The 19,435-nt window shown below is 39.3% G+C and overlaps 1 protein-coding gene across 1 annotated transcript in view; it reads left to right on the forward strand.

Moving 5' to 3' along the window:
• Nucleotides 1–1,863: 1,863 nt before the first annotated feature.
• Nucleotides 1,864–19,435, forward strand: part of PPP4R2 (protein phosphatase 4 regulatory subunit 2) — a 35,173-nt gene continuing 17,601 nt past the window's right edge. The window contains exons 1-2 of the mRNA XM_060766341.2: nucleotides 1,864–2,195; nucleotides 5,049–5,130. Coding sequence (XP_060622324.2) covers nucleotides 2,162–2,195; nucleotides 5,049–5,130 — 116 coding nt within the window. The 5' untranslated portion in view covers nucleotides 1,864–2,161. The remainder of the gene's footprint in view (nucleotides 2,196–5,048; nucleotides 5,131–19,435) is intronic.

The raw sequence follows: 19,435 nt of genomic DNA on the forward strand, positions 1-19,435 counted from the left end.
AAACCCTTCGAGGAATTCTCAGAAATGAGCTAGCCCGGAAAAGGTAAGGAAAAGAGAAGAACCAGAAATAAGAAGGAATAAAAAATTTAGCAATACAAGGGAGGAACTACGTAAAGAGCCACCTAGAAAGGAACTCAAAATTTTAAGACATGGAGCAAGAAGACTGGGAAGTCGGAACATCCTTCCAAATGTTATATTCCCCCCCCCCCCCCGTTGTATTCCCTCCCCCAACTTACCCGGCACACCTTAACCCAACCCCGCATGCTCCCCCAACTTAGAATGATCCCACCACCAGGGCCACCTTCCCCCCCTCCCTTATCCCTCCCATTTTTCCCGGCCCATCGTACCTTGTTGTCTTTTCTAAGAGATTTTTATGCTCACTCTTCCCCCAAACTTTGGTATATTTTGGAATATTTCTAATAAAAATCATTTATAAAAGAAAAAAGAAAAAAAAGAGAGGGACTCCCCCCCTGGGCACACAGAGGACTGGGAGGCTCGGAAGGCGCTGAACAGACTGCGCTCTGGCACCACGAGATGCAGAGCCAACCTTCAGAAATGGGGCTACAAAGTGGAATCCTCGACATGCGAGTGTGGAAAGGAGCAAACCACTGACCACCTGCTGCAATGCAACCTGAGCCCTGCTACATGCACAATGGAGGACGTTCTTGCAGCAACACCAGAAGCACTCCCAGTGGCCAGATACTGGTCAAAGGACATTTAATCAACCATCAAACACACACATTCTGTATTTTGTCTGTTTGTTTTGTTAGAAATGTAATATAATTTGACTGGTTGTCCTGACATGACAAATAAATAAATAAAGGCTAAAAGTGATATTAGATTTCTTTTCTGATAAAATAAAATACTTTATTAGTGGTACTAGCCGTTCCCTGCCATGAGTTGCTGTGTATGTTTTGTGTGTGTATATATTTGTGTATATATGTGGTTTTGTGCATGCATTGTAATTTTTTTTTTGCTTTTTAAGTCTCTTCTGCTGTGTTTTTCAGTGTTTTTTATGAGTGATGGTCACCCGTTGGCCTGATAGGTGTCCTGTGTCCAAATTTGGTGTCAATTCGCCCAGTGGTTTCTGAGTTATGTTAATCCCACAAATGAACATTACCGGCTGTTAGGAATGGTGGGAGTTTAAGTCCAAAACACCTGGAGGGCCCAAGTTTGCCCATGTCTGATCAACAATGTAGAATTAATGCAGTTTGATACCACTTTATCTGCCATGGCATCTTAGGAGTCATAATTGAGTGAGGCATCAGGAGTCTTTGGCAGAGAAGGACTCCCAGGATTGCACAGCATTAGGCCATGACAGTTAAAAGTGGTGCCAAACTGCATTAAACGTACAGTGTAGATGCACTCATGCTTACTTGCCACAATTATATCAAAGTTGCTGTCAAAATATCTAACTTTTTGCTCAAATGTATGTTGAAAGGCGTCGACAGTCTCACCTCATGGGCTCCCTCAAAACATACACCTTCTCTCTTCTCTCTCCTCAGACTGAATGAAGAAAGGAAGAAACCTGGCTTTCAGTCGAAGCGTGACGTCACCGGGAGTGGGCGGGACTTAAAAAAGAGAAGGCATCTCCTCTCGAATCCAGTTTCCACCGAAGCGTGACGTCACCCGAAGTGGGCGGAGCAGAGAGAAAAAGTCAGTTTGAAAAAAAAAAAAAAGAAGGAAGACTTCTCTCGGCCAATCCCAACTCGAGCTATTCCTTCAGGCTTTCAATCATTCTCGGGCTGTGACGTCACCACCTTCTCCTCGCGCGCCTCTGCGTGCCGGCGGGAAGAGGCGAAGCTTGTTTTTTTTCGCGGTGTGGTGTGCGTGCGTGCTTGCGTGCGTGCGCGCGCAGCAAGCGGCGGCGGCGGCGCGCACGGCGGCGGCTTGGGCGCCATGTTGGAAGGTTGCTGAGCCCGGCCGCCGGGGGTTTTGCCTCTCTCTCTGTGTCTCTCTCTTTTTGAGTGTGTGTTTCCTCTCTCTTTCCTTTCTCTTGGGAGTCTTTCGCCTCTCGGTCGTTCCCCTCTCTCTTTCTCGCTCTCGGAGTGGCTGAGGCTGAAGAAATATCTCCCCTGTGCTGCTTCTGGAGGCCTGTTCCTTGTGTGAGGGCCCGAGGGGCAGGAGGAGGAGGAGGAGGAGGAAGAGGTAGCTGCGGACCATGGATGTTGAGAGGCTGCAGGAGGCACTGAAAGGTGTGTGAGAGGGTTGTGGGGGTTGGTTGGCTCTGGGGAGAGGGTTCCAGGTTACCTTGAGGTCATACGGAAAGGGAAGAGGACACTGCCCTCAGGAATGGGGGACACGAGGCCTGGGCTTCGCTTTGGTGTACTTGGGAGATCCCATCAATCCCTATTATTATTATAGATTGAGCATCCCTTATCTGACTAGCTGAGGGTGCATCTACGCCAGTCATGGGCCAAGTTGGGCCTTCCAGGTGTTTTGGACTTCAACTCCCACAATTCCTAACAGCCTCAGGCTGTTAGGAATTGTGGGAGTTGAAGTCCAAACACCGGAAGGGCCCAACTTAGCCCATACTTGACCTACACAATAGAAGGAATGCAGCCTGACACCATTTTAACTGCCATGGTTCAAGGCTGTGGAATCCTGGGAGTTGTAGTTTGGCAAGGCCTTTAGCCTTCTCTTTCAAAGACTGCTGCTGCCTCACTAGACTACAACTCCTACCATGCCAATCTGTGGAATCCTGGGAGTTGTAGTTTGGCAAGGCCTTCTCTGTCAAAGACTGCTGGTGCCTCACTACACTACAACTCCTTCCATGCCAATCTGTGCTTTAGTTCCACATCGTAGATGGCTCAAGGATGTGGAGTCATGGGAGGTATAGTTTTGTAAGGTGGTTAAGCCTTCCCTGCTGAAAAATGTTTCTGCTGCCTCACAAAAGTACACATCTCAAGATACAGTTTGAAACCACAAAGCTTAACAAGCAGTTTGACTCCACTTGAAATTGCCATGGCTCATTACTATGGAATCATGGGAGGCCGAAGATCTTGTGAAACGACACCTTCCATAGTGGGTTGTTGTAGGTTTTCTGGGCTATATGGCCATGTTCTAGAGGCATTTTTTCTTGATGTTTCGCCTGCATCTATGGCAAGCACCCTCTGAGGATGCTTGCATAGAATCATAGAATCAAAGAGTTGGAAGAGACCTCATGGGCTATCCAGTCCAACCCCCTGCCAAAAAGCAGGAATATTGCATTCAAATCACCCCTGCAGGCGAAACGTCAGGAGAAAATGCCTCTAGAACATGGCCATATAGCACGGAAAAACCTACAACAACCCAGTGATTCCGGCCATGAAAGCCTTCGACAATACACCTTCCATAGTGTTGAGCCATGGCAATTTCAAGTGGAGTCGAACTGTATGTTGAGATTTGTGGTTTAGTGAGGCACCAAAAACACTCTTCAGCAGGGAAGGCCTTACAAAACTACACCTCCATGATTCCATAGGATTGAGACATAACAATTTCAAGTGGAGTCGAACTGTATCTTGAGATTTGTGGTTTAGTGAGGCACCAAAAACACTCTTCGGCAGGGAAGGCTTAAAGGCCTTACAAAACTACACCTCCCATGATTCCATAGTATCGAGCCATGGCAATTTCAAGTGGAGTCGAACTGTATCTTGAGATTTGTGGTTTAGTGAGGCACCAAAAACACTCTTCGGCAGGGAAGGCTTAAAGGCCTTACAAAACTACACCTCCATTATTCCATAGGATTGAGCTGTGGCAATTTCACAAGATCTTCTGCCTTCTTTGTCAGAGAGTGTTACCAAGATACAATTCCCACTATTCCATAGCATTGCACTATTGCAGTTGAAATGGTGTCAGTGTATGCACTCTGAGATCCTGAAACTTTTGCCAGCCCACGAATCTCAAGATACAGTTTGACCCCACTTGAAAATGCCGTGGATCAATGTTATGGAATCATGGAAGGTGTCGTTTCACAAGATCTTCAGCATTCTCTGCCAAAGAGTGTTGGTGCCTCACCAAACTACAACTCCCATGATTCCATAGCTTTGCACCATGGCAGTTGAAATGGTGTCAGACTGCACTGATTCCACAGTGTATGCTCTCTGAGATCCTGACACCTTTGCTTTCTGAGGGTACAATACACACAAATGTTGTTTTCTTCACAAAAATTGGGTATAACATTGCATTCAGGCTATGTCTAAAAGCTGTATATGAAACAGCGATGAATTGTGCCTTGGCTGCATCTCCAAGACATCTCATTCTGTGCATGTATGCAAATGTATTTCAAAATGGGGGTGGGGGGGGGGGGGTCCAGAATATAAAACATTCTTGGTCCCAAGGGTTTTGGATAAGGAATACTCCCAGTCAGTATTGTTAATGTAGCGTTTTATCTCCAACATTGGGATTTATAGTGGCTCACAATTTAAAAGAACAACACAGCTAAAACGTACAAAAAGTAAATATTACAATAGAATGGCATCCTTTTTTGTTAAAGGGAAGACACCTTTCTTGTTTACTGCTTGGGAGAAATGGAAGCCATTCCTTCCCTCCCCCTGCTTTCAAGCCATTTTTGGAGAAGGTAGTCATACAGCTCCCAAGTGGTTTCCCCTTCCAGCCGATTTTCATACCCCTTCCTTAAAAAAGTTTTTTTGGGCCTTTTATTCAACATTATCTCTTTTATCTGTTACATGACTATACACTCTTCTAATCTTCATTTCCTTAACTTTCTAGCATTTCTGGCAACCTTTACCTCACGTGTATCCTCCCCTTCCCACCCACTCCAAGAAATCACTGGATTACATTGGCTGTATTTGCTTTCCTACCCATAGTCTAGCTAGTATTAGAAACTAGCTTTGAAAGAGAAGTTGAATAACAGCCGTTCAGATACTAAAATATATTTGATGTTCCTTCAGAGGCCTGTTAAGGAGCATGCCTGAGTGTGTTTACATATCCATGTTAGTGTGTGCTTTCCATTTAGAATGCAAGATATTTCGAAGGTGAATATGGTGTCTAACAAAGGAGTGTGTACTTTTAATAGTTATTTTCTTCTTTTTCTGTCCTCTTTGTAGATTTTGAAAAAAGGGGGAAGAAGGAAGTGTGCCCAATACTGGATCAATTTCTTTGTCATGTTGCCAAGACTGGAGAGACAATGTGAGTGAGTTTAATTGATTTCTAGTTTCTTTCTATGCTCTTGGATGAGTCAGAAAGAAAGTTAGCAACTGAATGCCTTTTATGTGTTGATCCTTGAAAGGTACCTACATTCCAAATGAATAGCTACACAGTATAAGTGTTTCTCAAGTTTTGCTAATTAGGTAACTTTCTTTTAGACTTAAAAAGCTGTTCATCAAAGATTGAGCAGTATCGTTCTGAGTGCCTTTGATTCTTTCTAGTGTTTCTTGTTAACTTCAATACATTCTTTTGAATGCAATAAACCTAATGCTGTCTCTATTTTACACAGTGTTCCTGCTTTAATAGGCAAAACATGGACAGACTGTGTGTTTTGCAATCTGTTTTCAGAGTTGTGAATTAACATGGATTCCTATTAACGAGTATAAAAAGTGGAATGGTATTAGACTTATTACACAAAGATGGACACATTTTTCTTTTCTTAACTTACAAATTAGCACATTACATTTTCAGAGAAATGTAGTTCTGCAAAATTTATTTAGTAGCATTGAATAAATATGTCCAAATTTTAAAGTATATCAATTATGGGATTGATATCAATTAGTTATGGGGACTGCTCATAACACAGCCTTTCTGTGTGTACATACTTCTTGACGCAAAAATAAACCCCATATAGAGATGTGCTTAAGTACCAAATTCTCTTGGGGTGTAGAATGAGTACAGTCTGACACCACTTGAACTACAATGCCTCGATGCTATGGAATCCTGGGAGTATTAGTTTGGTGAGGAACCAGCACTCTTTCGCAGAGAGTGTTAAATGTCTTGTAGATCTACAACTCCCATGATTCCATAGCATTGATCCATGCCAATTCAAAGGGTGTCAAACTGCACTCATTTTACAGTGTAGGTGCACCGTAGGTCTTTTTCAACCTCATTTTAGATACAGGGAATTAATGAGAAGAGTAACTCTCTCAAAGCATATTCATTTGGGGGGTTGATTTTGCTTCTTCATATCACTTTGCCTAGTTATAACATAATCAGGAAGTACATCATAATTCATCACGTATGGACAATGGCATCTGAAATGTATAAAAACAAGAGACCAAGAATAGACTCGGATGACTAACCGGGCCCAGGGTTCTTATTTTGGGTTAGAAGCCTCTTACTTCATCTGGGATTTCAGGTAGTGCTCATTTAAATGGGTGTTGCTGGACTGAGATGCCAATGCCAACCAAATGTTTCCTTTTTCTAAATATGATAACATACCTCTTTCCTATTCATTTACATTTGTCTACGCAACCAGTAAGTGATTATATTCTTTCTTTTTTAAAAAATAATCTTCATTGAAATTTTCTATAACATGATTAAAATTAAAATAAAAAAGTAAAGAAAACGAGAGAAAATAATAATAAAAAGAAAAAGTGATTATTTTCTTGGTGGTCCCATTCTCTCCCGATGAGAGCACACACATTGCTATATCATAACCTGCACCTTGGTCCTGTCTTCTGACCCTGCTCACTCCATAAATTTGTAGTAGTGAGTGTGATTTTGGTTTGCCACCACTTCAATAAAAATAATAGTAAAGAAAAGTAGACTATTATAAATTACCATATTTGGCAGAGTGTATCCAACTGTTTTAGTATGCCAAGCACTGACAAATTGGCAGGAAGGCAGTAATGTTCACAGATACTGAGAAGTCAAGCGTTTGTCACAAATTACTATCTATAATTCAGCACAGGACATAATAGAGGCACTTAGAATAGTTCGGTTGTGCTAAAGACGTCACGGAAGAAGTGAAATTTTTCGGAGCGGATTTAAAGACAGTAAGAGGCATGGCATCACAGGTGGAAAGCAAGGTAAAGTGTTGAATTCTTGGAGAGAGAACTATTTTCAGAGAACGGAATATGGTGTAGCTGAAGGAAGGGATGTATTGGATGTAAGAACAAAGAGATTGGGTGGTGAGCTTTTGCTTGATTTGATAGCAAAAGAGATGTCCAAGTAGAAATGTAAGGGGAGTATTGTGGCCACTGACAAAAAGGGTGCAGGGATAAAGGTGAGACAATGGAGTATGAGTGAGAACAGTATTGGAGACATGGGAAGCTGCTTTATACTGAGTTGATCTATTGGTTCATCTCAGTGTTGTTTGCCATAGTGACTGGTAGTGACTTTCCAGAGTTTGAGAAGGAAGGCTTACCATGTTCTGCATAAAGGTGGCAGAGTTTAATCTGGGACAACTGATATGAAGCTTAAGTATATTAACACAGTGTTTATTTGTTCATTACATTTTTTCTCAGCTTTCCTCTAGTGGCCTCAAGTTACAGCAGTCAGGACAAGGAAATACATAAATACACGTGCTTGTATATCTAGATTGTATTTTTCTGATGTTGCTCTGACTTCCTTATTGCCTTACCACTTAGCAGAAAACCCTGTAGTGTGTAAATATTGTGTGTGTGTGTGTGTGTGTGTGTTTTGTTTGCTCCCAAGCTGGCATAGTGGGGGAGAGTAATGTTAACTTGTGCTTTGGGGAAAATACTTATTTCAGTGAACTCCACCTTACAAAGTACAACTGTTTTTTTTATCATTGGACACTAGAATTAAAAGAAAAAAGAAGCCCTGAAATCTTGTTTATTCTTAGAAACAAAAGGTCAGTTCAGTAAGAACAGAGTTTTCTTCCAGTTTTCCTTAATACCAATATATGATCAACATAATTACATTTTAGATCCTAGTAACAGTTTATTTCTTGCATAAGTCTAAATTTGTTTAATAGATATATTTAAAGATCTAGAATGGTAGAGTTTGGAAAGTTTTGAGCCTAGGTCTATAAAGCAAAAATCATGATGCCACAGCTGTTCTAAAAACGTGTATGTGTGTATTCTGTGGATTGACTTTTATGTTCTTTATCATAACAGTCTACTCCTTTAAGTGCTATAAATCTTAGGACTTCATCACACTAGAGCAGTGGTTCTAAACCTGTGGGTCCCCAGGTGTTTGGGACCCACAGGTTGAGAACCACTGCACTAGAACATTTATCCACTTTAAATCCGTTTGCAGAATTTTGGGGTTTGTAGTTAAGGGTGTGGCCTTTGAACTTCACACCCCAGTCAACTACAAACCTCAGAATTCTGCAGGAGGAAGCAACTGGATTTAAAGTGGATAGGTGCTCTAGTGTGATGAAGTACTTGTTGTTGCTTTAATACCAGGATTGATCCTCAGTATTTTTGGCTTTTGAAAATGCATGTTTAATATTTAACGGTTTGGAATTTTAAAATTCTACTACCATGTAATATTTAATAACAGTTTAATAACTGTGAACACATTGATTTAAAGTAGGAATTATTAAAGTGGTCCCCGTAGGCTGCATTTGGACTCCCAAGGTTATTTCTACAAATTTCAAGGTGCCTTTAGATCACCTGTTTTTCTGCCCCTCCCTTCCAAAAAGAGTGTGCCACTTGTCTTGGAGACCTCCAGAAGTGTTGTGTCACCTTTTACACATGCTGCACCCCTTCACATTGTTAACATTAAAAAAACCCAATTTTTTTCAAAATCAGAAGGGGATTTTTGGCAACCTGGTGGGGGCAGAGTCATTTTTGGCAGCTCATGTGGTTGCCAAAGAGTTGCAAGGGCCGGAAATTAGACCCAGGCCCTCTACAGTTTCCCTCACCAGTTTAATATTAGTCACAAGAATAAGAATAATTATTGAAGCATTTTAAAATAATTGTAGGCTTTGTGTGAGTTGGGCGTCTCCAACCATGGAAGTTAGATGCCAGTCTTTAATTTCTTAAAAGCACCTAGGGGTTTCCTGGAAAGGGGAATCCATGAAATAAAAACCTTTTGGTTTTGTGACGATCTATTACAGCGTGTAAGTTTCAATGGAGCATAAATTCAGTTTGTTAGAGTCCACTGAGCTCTTTAGTCATACCAGATCTGTGTCCTATATTTAGTTCCTGGTTCTAAGCTACCCTGAGTCCACCTCCGGGAGTGAGAAGAACGGGTTATAAATGTCTGAAATAATAATAATAATAATAATAATAATAATAATAGCCTGCCCTTAGAAAGATACATTTCTCCACTTGCTAAATAGTTTTAAAACTCATTTAAAAATACTGTGAGATCTTTTAGTTGATACAGGTATAATTAACAATGCCTCTGACAAAGAAGCTCTGTTTACAAAGCCTTTTTATGCTCACCTAGCACCTTTTCATCCATGTCCTCATTGTAGATACATCGGTAGGTTTGTGGACAAGTGAAGAAACAGACTTTCGGTATCAGGTTACAACAGGGCGCCTGTCGTAAACAATGCAAAGAATCCGATTTTGCTCTAGCCAATGCTGTTATAACTTGTTGTGTCTGCCTACAACAGACAAGTTAAATGGTAGATACCACAGCATGCATGAGCAGCAACACATGTTTTTCAAAGTATAGGTCTGTAAGTTTGAACACTAGGATATATATGTTCTTGGTATAAGGCAGAAATTGGAAACTTGTGGCTTTCAGGTGTTGAGCTGTAACTCCCATCTGATTACCTTGAATAGGCCTGGAAGAAACTGTGGGTGAACACAATCTGAAGGGCCATGGATTTCCTAACCCTCCCTTAAAAGTATTTCTTTATAAAGAGCAAATGTATTTATCCATGTTAGATAACTGAATTCTATAAATCTTCCTTAGTTAAAGTAGCATAATAATGCAGTTTAGGAAGAACACATTGACCTTCAGCAGTGGAACTCACTGCCTCGGAGTGTGGTGGAAGCTTCTTCTTTGGAGGCTTATAAACAGAGGCTAGATGGCCATCTGTCAGGAATACTTTGTGCTTTTCTCTTTTTTCTCCCTTTGCATTTGTTAACCCAGTTAAGAGGCTGACTCATTCACTTTTATTTGTCTGTACTTGTTTAACCCATGCATGAATCTATAAGTTGTATAACAATCTTTAGTCTGCTCTGTGGTTTGTGCTCCTTCATCATCCATTGCTATTCTTGCACTTCTCGTTATTAGAGTTCACAATATGCACCTACCAGCGACAGGTTAATATATTCCCAGTATTATAGAGTGTAAATAATGTGAAAATAGTGTGTTCTGCCTTTCTTCCTTGTTCATATTCTTCAATGCCAGTGATGATGAATTTAGTGCTTTTCTAAAAATGTGTTTCTTATTGGCAACTTTTAGCAGAAAAACTGTTCTTCTATGTGTAGAACACCGAGGGGCAAAGGATGTGGGCACATGCAAACTACACCATGGGCTTTTAGGAAGATTGGGCAATCTGAATATGCTTCCATATCCCCATTATGTTCTTGCCCCATACCCTTTCAAGTGAGCTGTGAGACCATATAATTTGAGGAGAAAAGGGAGATTTCAAAGAATTGCACGAAGTACATGTGCATCTCTCATAGCTATGTACAATGAGTAAGGAGTGGAGGAATGGATCAGTTTTGAGCTAGTAAGATTTTAGTTTGTTTACTGTATAGATTGATTTGTTTGTTTGTGTTAGTAAACTGAATTAAAGCTTTCATCAACTGAAGAGATTCCAAGGAAAGCTATTCTAAATGACTATAATAGGAATGAATATAAAACACGCACAATTTAAAAGTATTAGAAAAATTAATAGTAGAAATGGTGGTATCCATAACAGATAGTTTCCCCGTAGTCTTACTGTCCATCAGAGGGAAATTTTCTTTGCAGAAGTTTGTTTGCTCTTGTAAAAATTGGCACCTGGATGTCTATTCCATGACCTCTATCTCTCTGGTTTAAGATTTGTGTTCCAGAAATAGCAGGTGTCCCTTGGCTTTTTCAGTAAAACACTTAGTAAGAGTTACTTTTTAATACTGCAATTTACCACTCAATCCATCACATAGAAAGCCGTTTTCTATGGTAAGGCTCAGTGTTATGCATTTTGAGGGATTTGGATGCACCTTCAATTTGGAATTGCTTAACGAAAGCAATACAATGAACTTAAGACTCGCCTTAGTTTAGATCAGTGTTATTGCTGACTTGGACTATTTTATACTGATCATGAGAAACCTAGCGGATATTGATGAAATGTATGATGTGTTTCAAATGGTTTTCACAGTTGCATTTGTTTTCATTTAATGCTGTGTATACCATCAGATATACTGTACATATTTTACTTGGGAGAGCTGAATTTAGTCACTAGCCTTGCAGGTTTCCATTTCTAATCAAATCCGTAACGTCTTCCTTAATGTGATAAACCCTTAATAATGCCATTAATCATTATTTTGTCCGCAAGCTAGCTTTTTGAAAAAAAGTTTCCTCTCTTCTTGCATAGGCTCCTCCCTCCTCACAATAGTGCCACCACTTTAGATGTTAGATGCAGAGAACTCTGGGATTCAATTACAGTAGAAACAATGCAGTATTGTTTGAGAAAAGAGCAGTTTACCATGTTCATTAATAGTATCACTTGAGGCATAACTGATGATGAAAGTGACCATTTTGAAACACCATAGGATTGAATGTTTGAAGAAAACATGTAATCAGCTCTGTCATCAAGGGGAGGCAGTATTTTAGTACAAGAAGTTGATACTGATGGAATTATAGATTATAAAAAAGTAAGAATGAAAGTTTTTTTTTAAGTTTGAAGAAGCCAGCTCAAGAAAGAAAAGGTCTAGTTTGAGTCACTGTTGCAGTAGTTACATTTTGTAATAAAATGAATGCCAAATTCACAGACTGTCTGAATAGGGCTATCCTCAGTACCAGCAAGAATGAACTGCATCTCTCTATTCTAAATAAATCACTTTAAAATGTCTTTAAATTCCTTATGAAAATCAAGCTTTATATAGTCTCTGAAATGGTAGAAATACATTAAAAACAACATACTGTGCAGATTATACTGGGAATAGAATTGTTTATTGTGGTGTCCTTTTTTCTTTTGTTTTTATGGATTTTCTTTTCTGTACCTGCACAGTTACTAAAATAGATGTAAGTGGAAAGGCCTTCTTTGTATAGGGTCCTGTACCCATTGTGTCTCCTACTGTTGTGTATATATGCAATTTATTGGAGTGATTGAACTGATATTAATTATGGAGCTGCTCTGGTAGTATTAGCATCTTTTTATAGTTTTTCCCTCTGTTTAAACATTAAGCAGTCACTTGTTACCGTTTCTGCTCAATGCCTGATATTGTTCTTCGGACCTCCAGTCTCCAGTACAAAGCCTAGATGGGATATTCTGCTCCCGAGTAACGTCTCACAGTGTTCAGCAGCATGTATCTAGCTCTCATGGTGCCATAACACGTAAGCCATTCTTCAGGGGTAGAATTTCCTATTTAGGCATAAGTGCTTAGTTAGGGAAATAAATTACTCAATGCCACACTTTTGAAATGCCACACAAATTACAGGAAGTGAGATTCCACCTGAACATTAGGAATAACTTCCTGACCATGCGAGCAACAGTGGAACTCTCTGCCTTAGTCTGTAGTGCGTGTTCCTTCTTTGGAGGCTTTTAAACAGAGGCTGGATGGCCACTTGTCAGGGTGCTTTGATCATGCTTTTCCTACATCTAGTTGGACTAGATAGCCTATGTGATCTTTTCTTACTCTATTATTCTTTGATTCTATGAAGCTAACCCTCACTGAGTTACTGATATTGGCTGAGGGTCTGGGTTTCAGCTCCTTACCCTTTGGTGTACAGAACATAATTAAGAATGCAAGAGCCCCTGCTTGAACCCAGTGCCTACTTTCAAGCACCTAGTTCTGCTGTGGTCATCCAGACATGCTAAGATGACAAAAGGCAAGACATGAAGACAATAATCCTCTTGTGTTATTGTTTCCAGGCATGGGCTGCTAAAAGGGATGTTGTCCACAATCTTGCATATGGCTTAACAGATATCTTTCAGTAGCCTTATCCATGATTTATGTCCTATTTTAAAATTAAGTTGATGATTATCACCATGTCCTGTAGAAACAAATTCCATGATTTCAATATGTACTGTTTGAATAAGAATGAGGAAGGAAGCAAAATTAGAAAACCTTTCTGGCAGGACAAAGTTTTTCTTGCTTGAGCATGGGCACCACATATCTTTGTGTATTTTAAAAACTATTTTTATTAACGCACTTTTTGAAAAGACGTCTAGAACAACATCAAGTGAATACCTATGTATGTTACAGCTTAACACATTGCACAAAAAGGAGGGATAACGTAAGTTTCTCTCCCTTGTTCAGAGGCTATATTTAATATATTTTTAACTTTTAACTTATTTTTGTTGTACATCTGTTTGTTATATTCCTCTCCTATTTATTGAAAGCCAGTGCTGCAATATGTCTGCATTTAATTTTTTCAAAAGGAATAAATGTTCGCCAGACTTCTAAAAATATAGCTATGAGCAGTGTATCTTTCCCTCCTAACTCACAATTGGTATGGTCTGAAACAAAAATGACATCTTAGCTAAAACATTCCTTTTTATAATAGAAATTCTACCTAAAAGTTACAATTTCAGTTTTGACAATTTTTGCAGATTTTCCTTAATTTCATTCAAAGTAATTGTATAATTGTTGTGAAATAACTTCGAATTCTTACTTGTCACATTTGTACCCAAATATTTGACCTTTAGCCTCTTTTTAAAGTCAGATTTCTCCTCGATATTTTAATCATATTTTAGTCAAACTAAGTCTTATCTTTGTTAATTTTAAAGCCAGCCAACTCTCCATAATTTGTCAATCTGTTATTCCAAAACTGGATGCATCACAAAGGATTTTCCAAAAATAACACCAAATTATCAGCAAACTTATTTAGTTTATAGCTCTGGGCTTTTATATTAGCTCCTTTGATTGACTTTTCCTTCCTTGTTCCCTATTCAGATCTGCCAGCACTTAGAAAAACAACATTGGCGAACCTTATCTTCTTTGTATCTGTATTTTACATAATTTGGATAGTTTTCTGTCTCTCAAAAATTATGCAGTGTGATTTATCATATACCAGTTTTAATCCAGCCAAGAAAATTATCCCCAAAGTCCATTTTTTTCATCACAGCAGGCGGAGAATGGCTACATTATCAATAACCTCAACATCCAAAAATGTTAAGACAATTTGTTTCTTTGTTACTGATAAGCATTTTTATTTGATGTTATCATCTGTTTTGTATATACTTTACTTTGCTTTTTTGTAATCATTTGGGCTTGGCCTCATGTTAGCTGCCCTGAGTCCCTTCGGGGGGATAGAGGTGAGGTATAAACAAAGTTTTATTATTATTATTTGAAACACAACAAGATGAGTCCACAGCAAACAAGATCACTCTGCTGGCCGTTGTATTGGATCATATGTTGGACATTCCCAAGTGTCTAGGACTGTGTGATGTATTGGCAAATAATACGTTCAGATCCCAGTAGGGTGGCCTTTTGCAGCCGGCAGATGGTAGTCTTGTCAGTGCTGATTGTGTTTAAGTGCAGGCCAAGGTCTTTAGGCACTGCACCCAGTGTGCCAATCACCACTGGGACCACCTTTACTGGTTTGTGCCAGAGTCTTTTCAGTTCGATCTTTAAATCCTCATATCATGCCAGCTTTTTCCAGTTGTTTCTCTTCAATCCTGCTGTCGCCTGGGATTGCAACATTGACGATCTACATGTTTTTTAACACAATCATGAGGTCAGGAGTATTATGCTCCAAAACTCTGTCAGTCTGAATTCAGAAGTCCCAGAGTAGTTTGATGTATTCATTTTCTGCATTATTATTATTATTATTATTATTATTATTATTATTATTATTATTTTGCTTATCAAAATATCCAACACACATCTAATGTTTTCTCAAAGAACCCTATTTGGTAAAAATTCTGCTTGATCTCCATTAATTAAATCTTTCTATATTTAAAAAAAGTATTTCAGTTAATATTGTGGAAAACATTGCATACACACATCTTTGTCTGTGACGTATTTCCTTTTGTCTGTCTAGATTATTTTACCATTCAACCCCATGAATGACTCTGGGTTACAGTATCAGAAGAAAAATAATTTTAAAAAAAATCCTTATTCTCCTTTTGTCATACTATAACCTTATCATGTCCCCTCACACCATCTTTTAAGGCCACAAATATTGGAACTTTCCTCCCTAGTGTAATTGCTTTCACTCGTTGATTTGGAATTGTATATTATTTATTATTATCATCATTATTATTTACTTTATACTCCGCCTTTCTTTCTGTGAGAACAAGGCAGCTAACAATCCCACACTTAGATCAAAATTTAAACAGCACAATACATTTTCTAAAACCAATTAAATAATACAGTGTGGATTAAGGTAAAAAAAAAAGAGTACAATATAATGAGTATAATTAAAATTGCCCTTAAAACTCACTTTGCCCAGAAACTAATTGGCAGCCATTGGAGAGACTTTAGTATGGGTGCAATACAGTATGTTCACTTCTGGATGCTTCTGTAACCAATCTGGGTGCTATATTTTGAACCAACTGGAGTTTCCAAAATTGGTACAAAGGTAGCCTAATGAAAAGTGTATTGCAGAAGTCCAACTTTGAGGTTACCGGCGTGTGCAGTGCCATCTTTAGGTCCAAGTAGGGGGTGCAGCTGGCATATCAGTCAAAGCTTGTTGTAAGAACTCTTGACTGTCGCATCTGCCTGAGCTGGTATTTGGAGAAACAGATCCAGGAGTTATCCCAAACTGCAAACACAGTCTTTCAGGGAGAGTAACCCTATTCAGAGCTGGTTGACACACCTCATTCCCCAGATTAGGACCCTTGATGGCAAACACTAAGGCGACTATAGCAGTCTCAACTCCATATCCTGCTCTGAAGCTTGTTTGAAATGGGTCAAGGAAATGTGTGCTATCCAAGACTGCCTGGAGTTGGAGGGCAATTTTCTTCTTAGTCAACTTGCCCAAAAAGGTTAAATAATAGTTTGTAATTATTAAGGTTAGATAATAGCTTGTAATTATTAAGGACCAGGGGATCTAGGGAGGGCTAACTACTGTTTCTTTTAAACAAGATGAAAAATTCCCCTCCCTGAGAGATGCATTAATAATTTGTTGTATTTGAAATTGAATTGCATCCCCTCCCTGGATAACCTGCCAAGAGAGGCACGGATCCAGAAAGCAGGTTGTCCTCCTTACTTGCTTCAGCAACTTGTCCACATCAACAGTACTCATCAATTGAATCTGACCCAGTGTAAACCCACTCACAGAGTTGCTGGACACCTCATTGTTGACTTCTGCTCTAGTGACAGCATCTAGTTGGTTCTTATGCAAGAGGTTCTATCTGTAAAATGGTTATTAAAGGCATCACAGTGAGCCTCTGAAGGTTTGAGCAATGGGTTTGGAGGAGAGGACACCTGGATTAAGCTTCTCATCACTCTAAACAGCTCAGCTTGTTGTGGGTCCACAGACACAATGTGTGCAGAGAAGAAAGCTTTCTTCATCACACATATTGCTGCTTTGTAGATGCAGAAGTGCACTCTATACCTATGATCACCTAGATATAGAGGCCAGGAGAATGATCACTTCACTTGGCCTCAGAGGATGCCAGTGGCAAACTATCTCTGAACAAACCTTGCCATGAATATACTGTATTGGTCATATTTAGAGCTGCCATAATCCAAAAACAACAACAGAATTAACAAGACTATGACTTACCAGGGAGGAAGAAAATTGCATGTAATTCAGTAATTCTTTCGTCAGCCCACATCTCCAATCTGAAATCTTTACTCCATTGGAATATACTATTTCTCACAGTAACAATGTGGCCAACACACATTTTGTTGCCTCACATGTTAGTCCTGTTACTGGATATATTTGATATATTGATTTAAAAAATGGCACCACCTCTAGTTTTTGAAATACAGAACATATGCCATCTACCAGTTGCTATTTACTCACCCATAGAAAGTCATGATAACCATATCTGAGAAACTAAAACTGATGCAGTCTATCCAATTCAAATTTCTGAATCAGCACCCCAAATAATCATCATCATCACCATACTTTATTTCTCTCCCACCAACATCTCCTGAAGGGACTTGGGGTGGCTCATAAAGGCACTCTGCAGTGCAACACACTTAAAATACACAAATACATAAGCAATAAGATAATGAAAATATAAGTTTACACAACCATTTTACAAGAAACATATAAACCCTTATTAATAAAATTTGACATTCCATAAAATGCAGCAGTGCTTGTGGATATAAAATAGCCTGTATTCACGTAGCAATCCAAAGTATCAGAGTGAAGCAAATCAACTAAGTCCTCAAGTTTAACCCTAACATTCTAATCATGGTCGAAGACATGTTTAAAGAGCCATGCTTTCAGATTTGATTGAAAAATTTGAAGAGTGGGGGTGAAGCTAATCTCTCTAGGGAGGGCAATCCAGAGCCGGGGGGGGGGGGGGCACCACCAAGAAAATGCTCTCCATCAACTGTGCTTGAGACGGAGGTGGGACCGAGAGAAGGGCCTCCCCCGCAGATCTCAGAATCCGTGCCGGTTCATAGAAGGAGATGTGGTCTTGAAGATAGGTTGAGGCCAAAGTGTATAGAGTTTTTAGGTGATAACAGCACTTTTAATTATGCCCGGAAAACTATTGGCAGCCAGTGGAGGTGATTTAATCCCAGTTAGTAATCTGGCTGCCAGTCTTTGCACTAACTGCAGTTTCTGAGTCATCTTCAAAGGCAGCTCCATGTAGAGTGCATTGCAGTTGTCAATTCTAGATATAACTAAGGTGTGGACCACCATGGCCAAGTCAGGCTTTTCAAGGTATGCTCGCAGATGGTGCACCAGTTTTAACTGTGCGAAGGCCCTCCCAGCCACTGCCGACACCTCAGCTTTAAGCATCAGTGATTAATCCAAGAGAACCCCCAGCCTGTGGACCATTGTCCTCAGGGGGAGTATAACCCAGTTGAGCACAGATTGCCATCCTATACTCTGATCAGCTCGCAACTGACCAGGAGGACCTCGGTCTTGTCTGGATTAAGCCTCAGCTTGTTGGCCCTCATCCAGTCCATCACGACTGTCAGGCAAGACCCCAAGAATAGGGCCCTAAAATGTTTGTTGTTGGGATGTGTTATTCGTACATTTTTTTAAAAATTTAGAACTGAGCCCTGCTTAATTAAATAGAATTTCCCCCTGGAAAAGTGTGTTTAAATCTTCAACCTGAAAGTAATTTCCTGGAAAATCACAATTGAAATATTGATTTTAACCATGTGTAAATCCTAGTAGTTATACATGAAACATATTAATGTAAACTAATTTCCCTCATAATTGTGATGACTATTTGAGCCATTTCTTACTGATATTGTTCTGAAAATTTAAAGTTAAACACCATCCTCCAAGCAGCTTAGAAATAGAGGTCATGCCCACATGCTCCCCCACTGGTTTTCCCTCCACTTAGTTCCTAAAGAATGGGTAAATAACAGGAAGATTTCGAGAAACTGCATGTGACTAGAGACTTCGTGTGTTGTATACGATTGCTTAGAATAAAGTCATGCATTATGCAAGGTGCATCCAAATTTCAGAATAATTCTGAAAGCAAATGTGTTAGACAAAAGAATTTTTGCTAATTTTTCTTTCATGAAAGTATAGCCCTCAGATGCTGAATAAGCTACTGTGCTGTATTCTGTACATTCCTTTGAGAGACTTGTTGCAGCACTGTTGTGGTGAAGCCATGGTAACTAAGAAGAATGAAAACGTCAGTCGGCAAAATCAAGTTATGGGTGAAAGTTGCCAGTAAAGAAAACAGTTTTGCAATCAAACTGATAAAACTGCAAAGCTCAGTTGGAGCTCATGCAGGCACCAGCAGTGGTTAAGAATTTGACCTCTTATTATAATTTATCTATTTAAAATTGTCATCTAATCAAAATCATAGCACTAATGGTTTAAAGAGATTTGCCTCTTTTGATAATATCTTGCTTGTATTTGATAAGCATGTCTGAAAACTCTTGGTGGCATTTTGTATTTGTTTTGCTAGCTCACTCCTTCTGCAAAAGATTAAAAAATTGATAGGATCCAGGTGTTGTGACCGCATTAACAATACTATAAATTTTAATTCATATGTAAATGAAAATATTTAGTTCATATTGTTAGTGCCTTCTTACAGTACCATTTGAATCAGGTTCCAGCATTTCTGATAGTCCCTTTGTTTGGTGAAAATAGTTATTAAATAAGGAATACAAGTTCAGTAATGGATTATTAAAGGAAGTTAGATAAATTCCTAGAGGAGGTGAACAAGTTAAACAACCTGATAGTGGTAGATTGCCTTATGTATCAGATGCAGTCTTGAGTATCAGTGAACACTTTTATGTTGTGTTTGTGTTGTTACAATTTATGTAGTGTCATCTGTGTATGGAGAGCCAAATTGATTTAGTGGTTTGAGTGTTTGATACGACCCTGG

This window comes from Anolis sagrei, chromosome 2 (genome assembly GCF_037176765.1).
Source record: "Anolis sagrei isolate rAnoSag1 chromosome 2, rAnoSag1.mat, whole genome shotgun sequence".
Lineage (NCBI taxonomy): Eukaryota > Metazoa > Chordata > Lepidosauria > Squamata > Dactyloidae > Anolis > Anolis sagrei.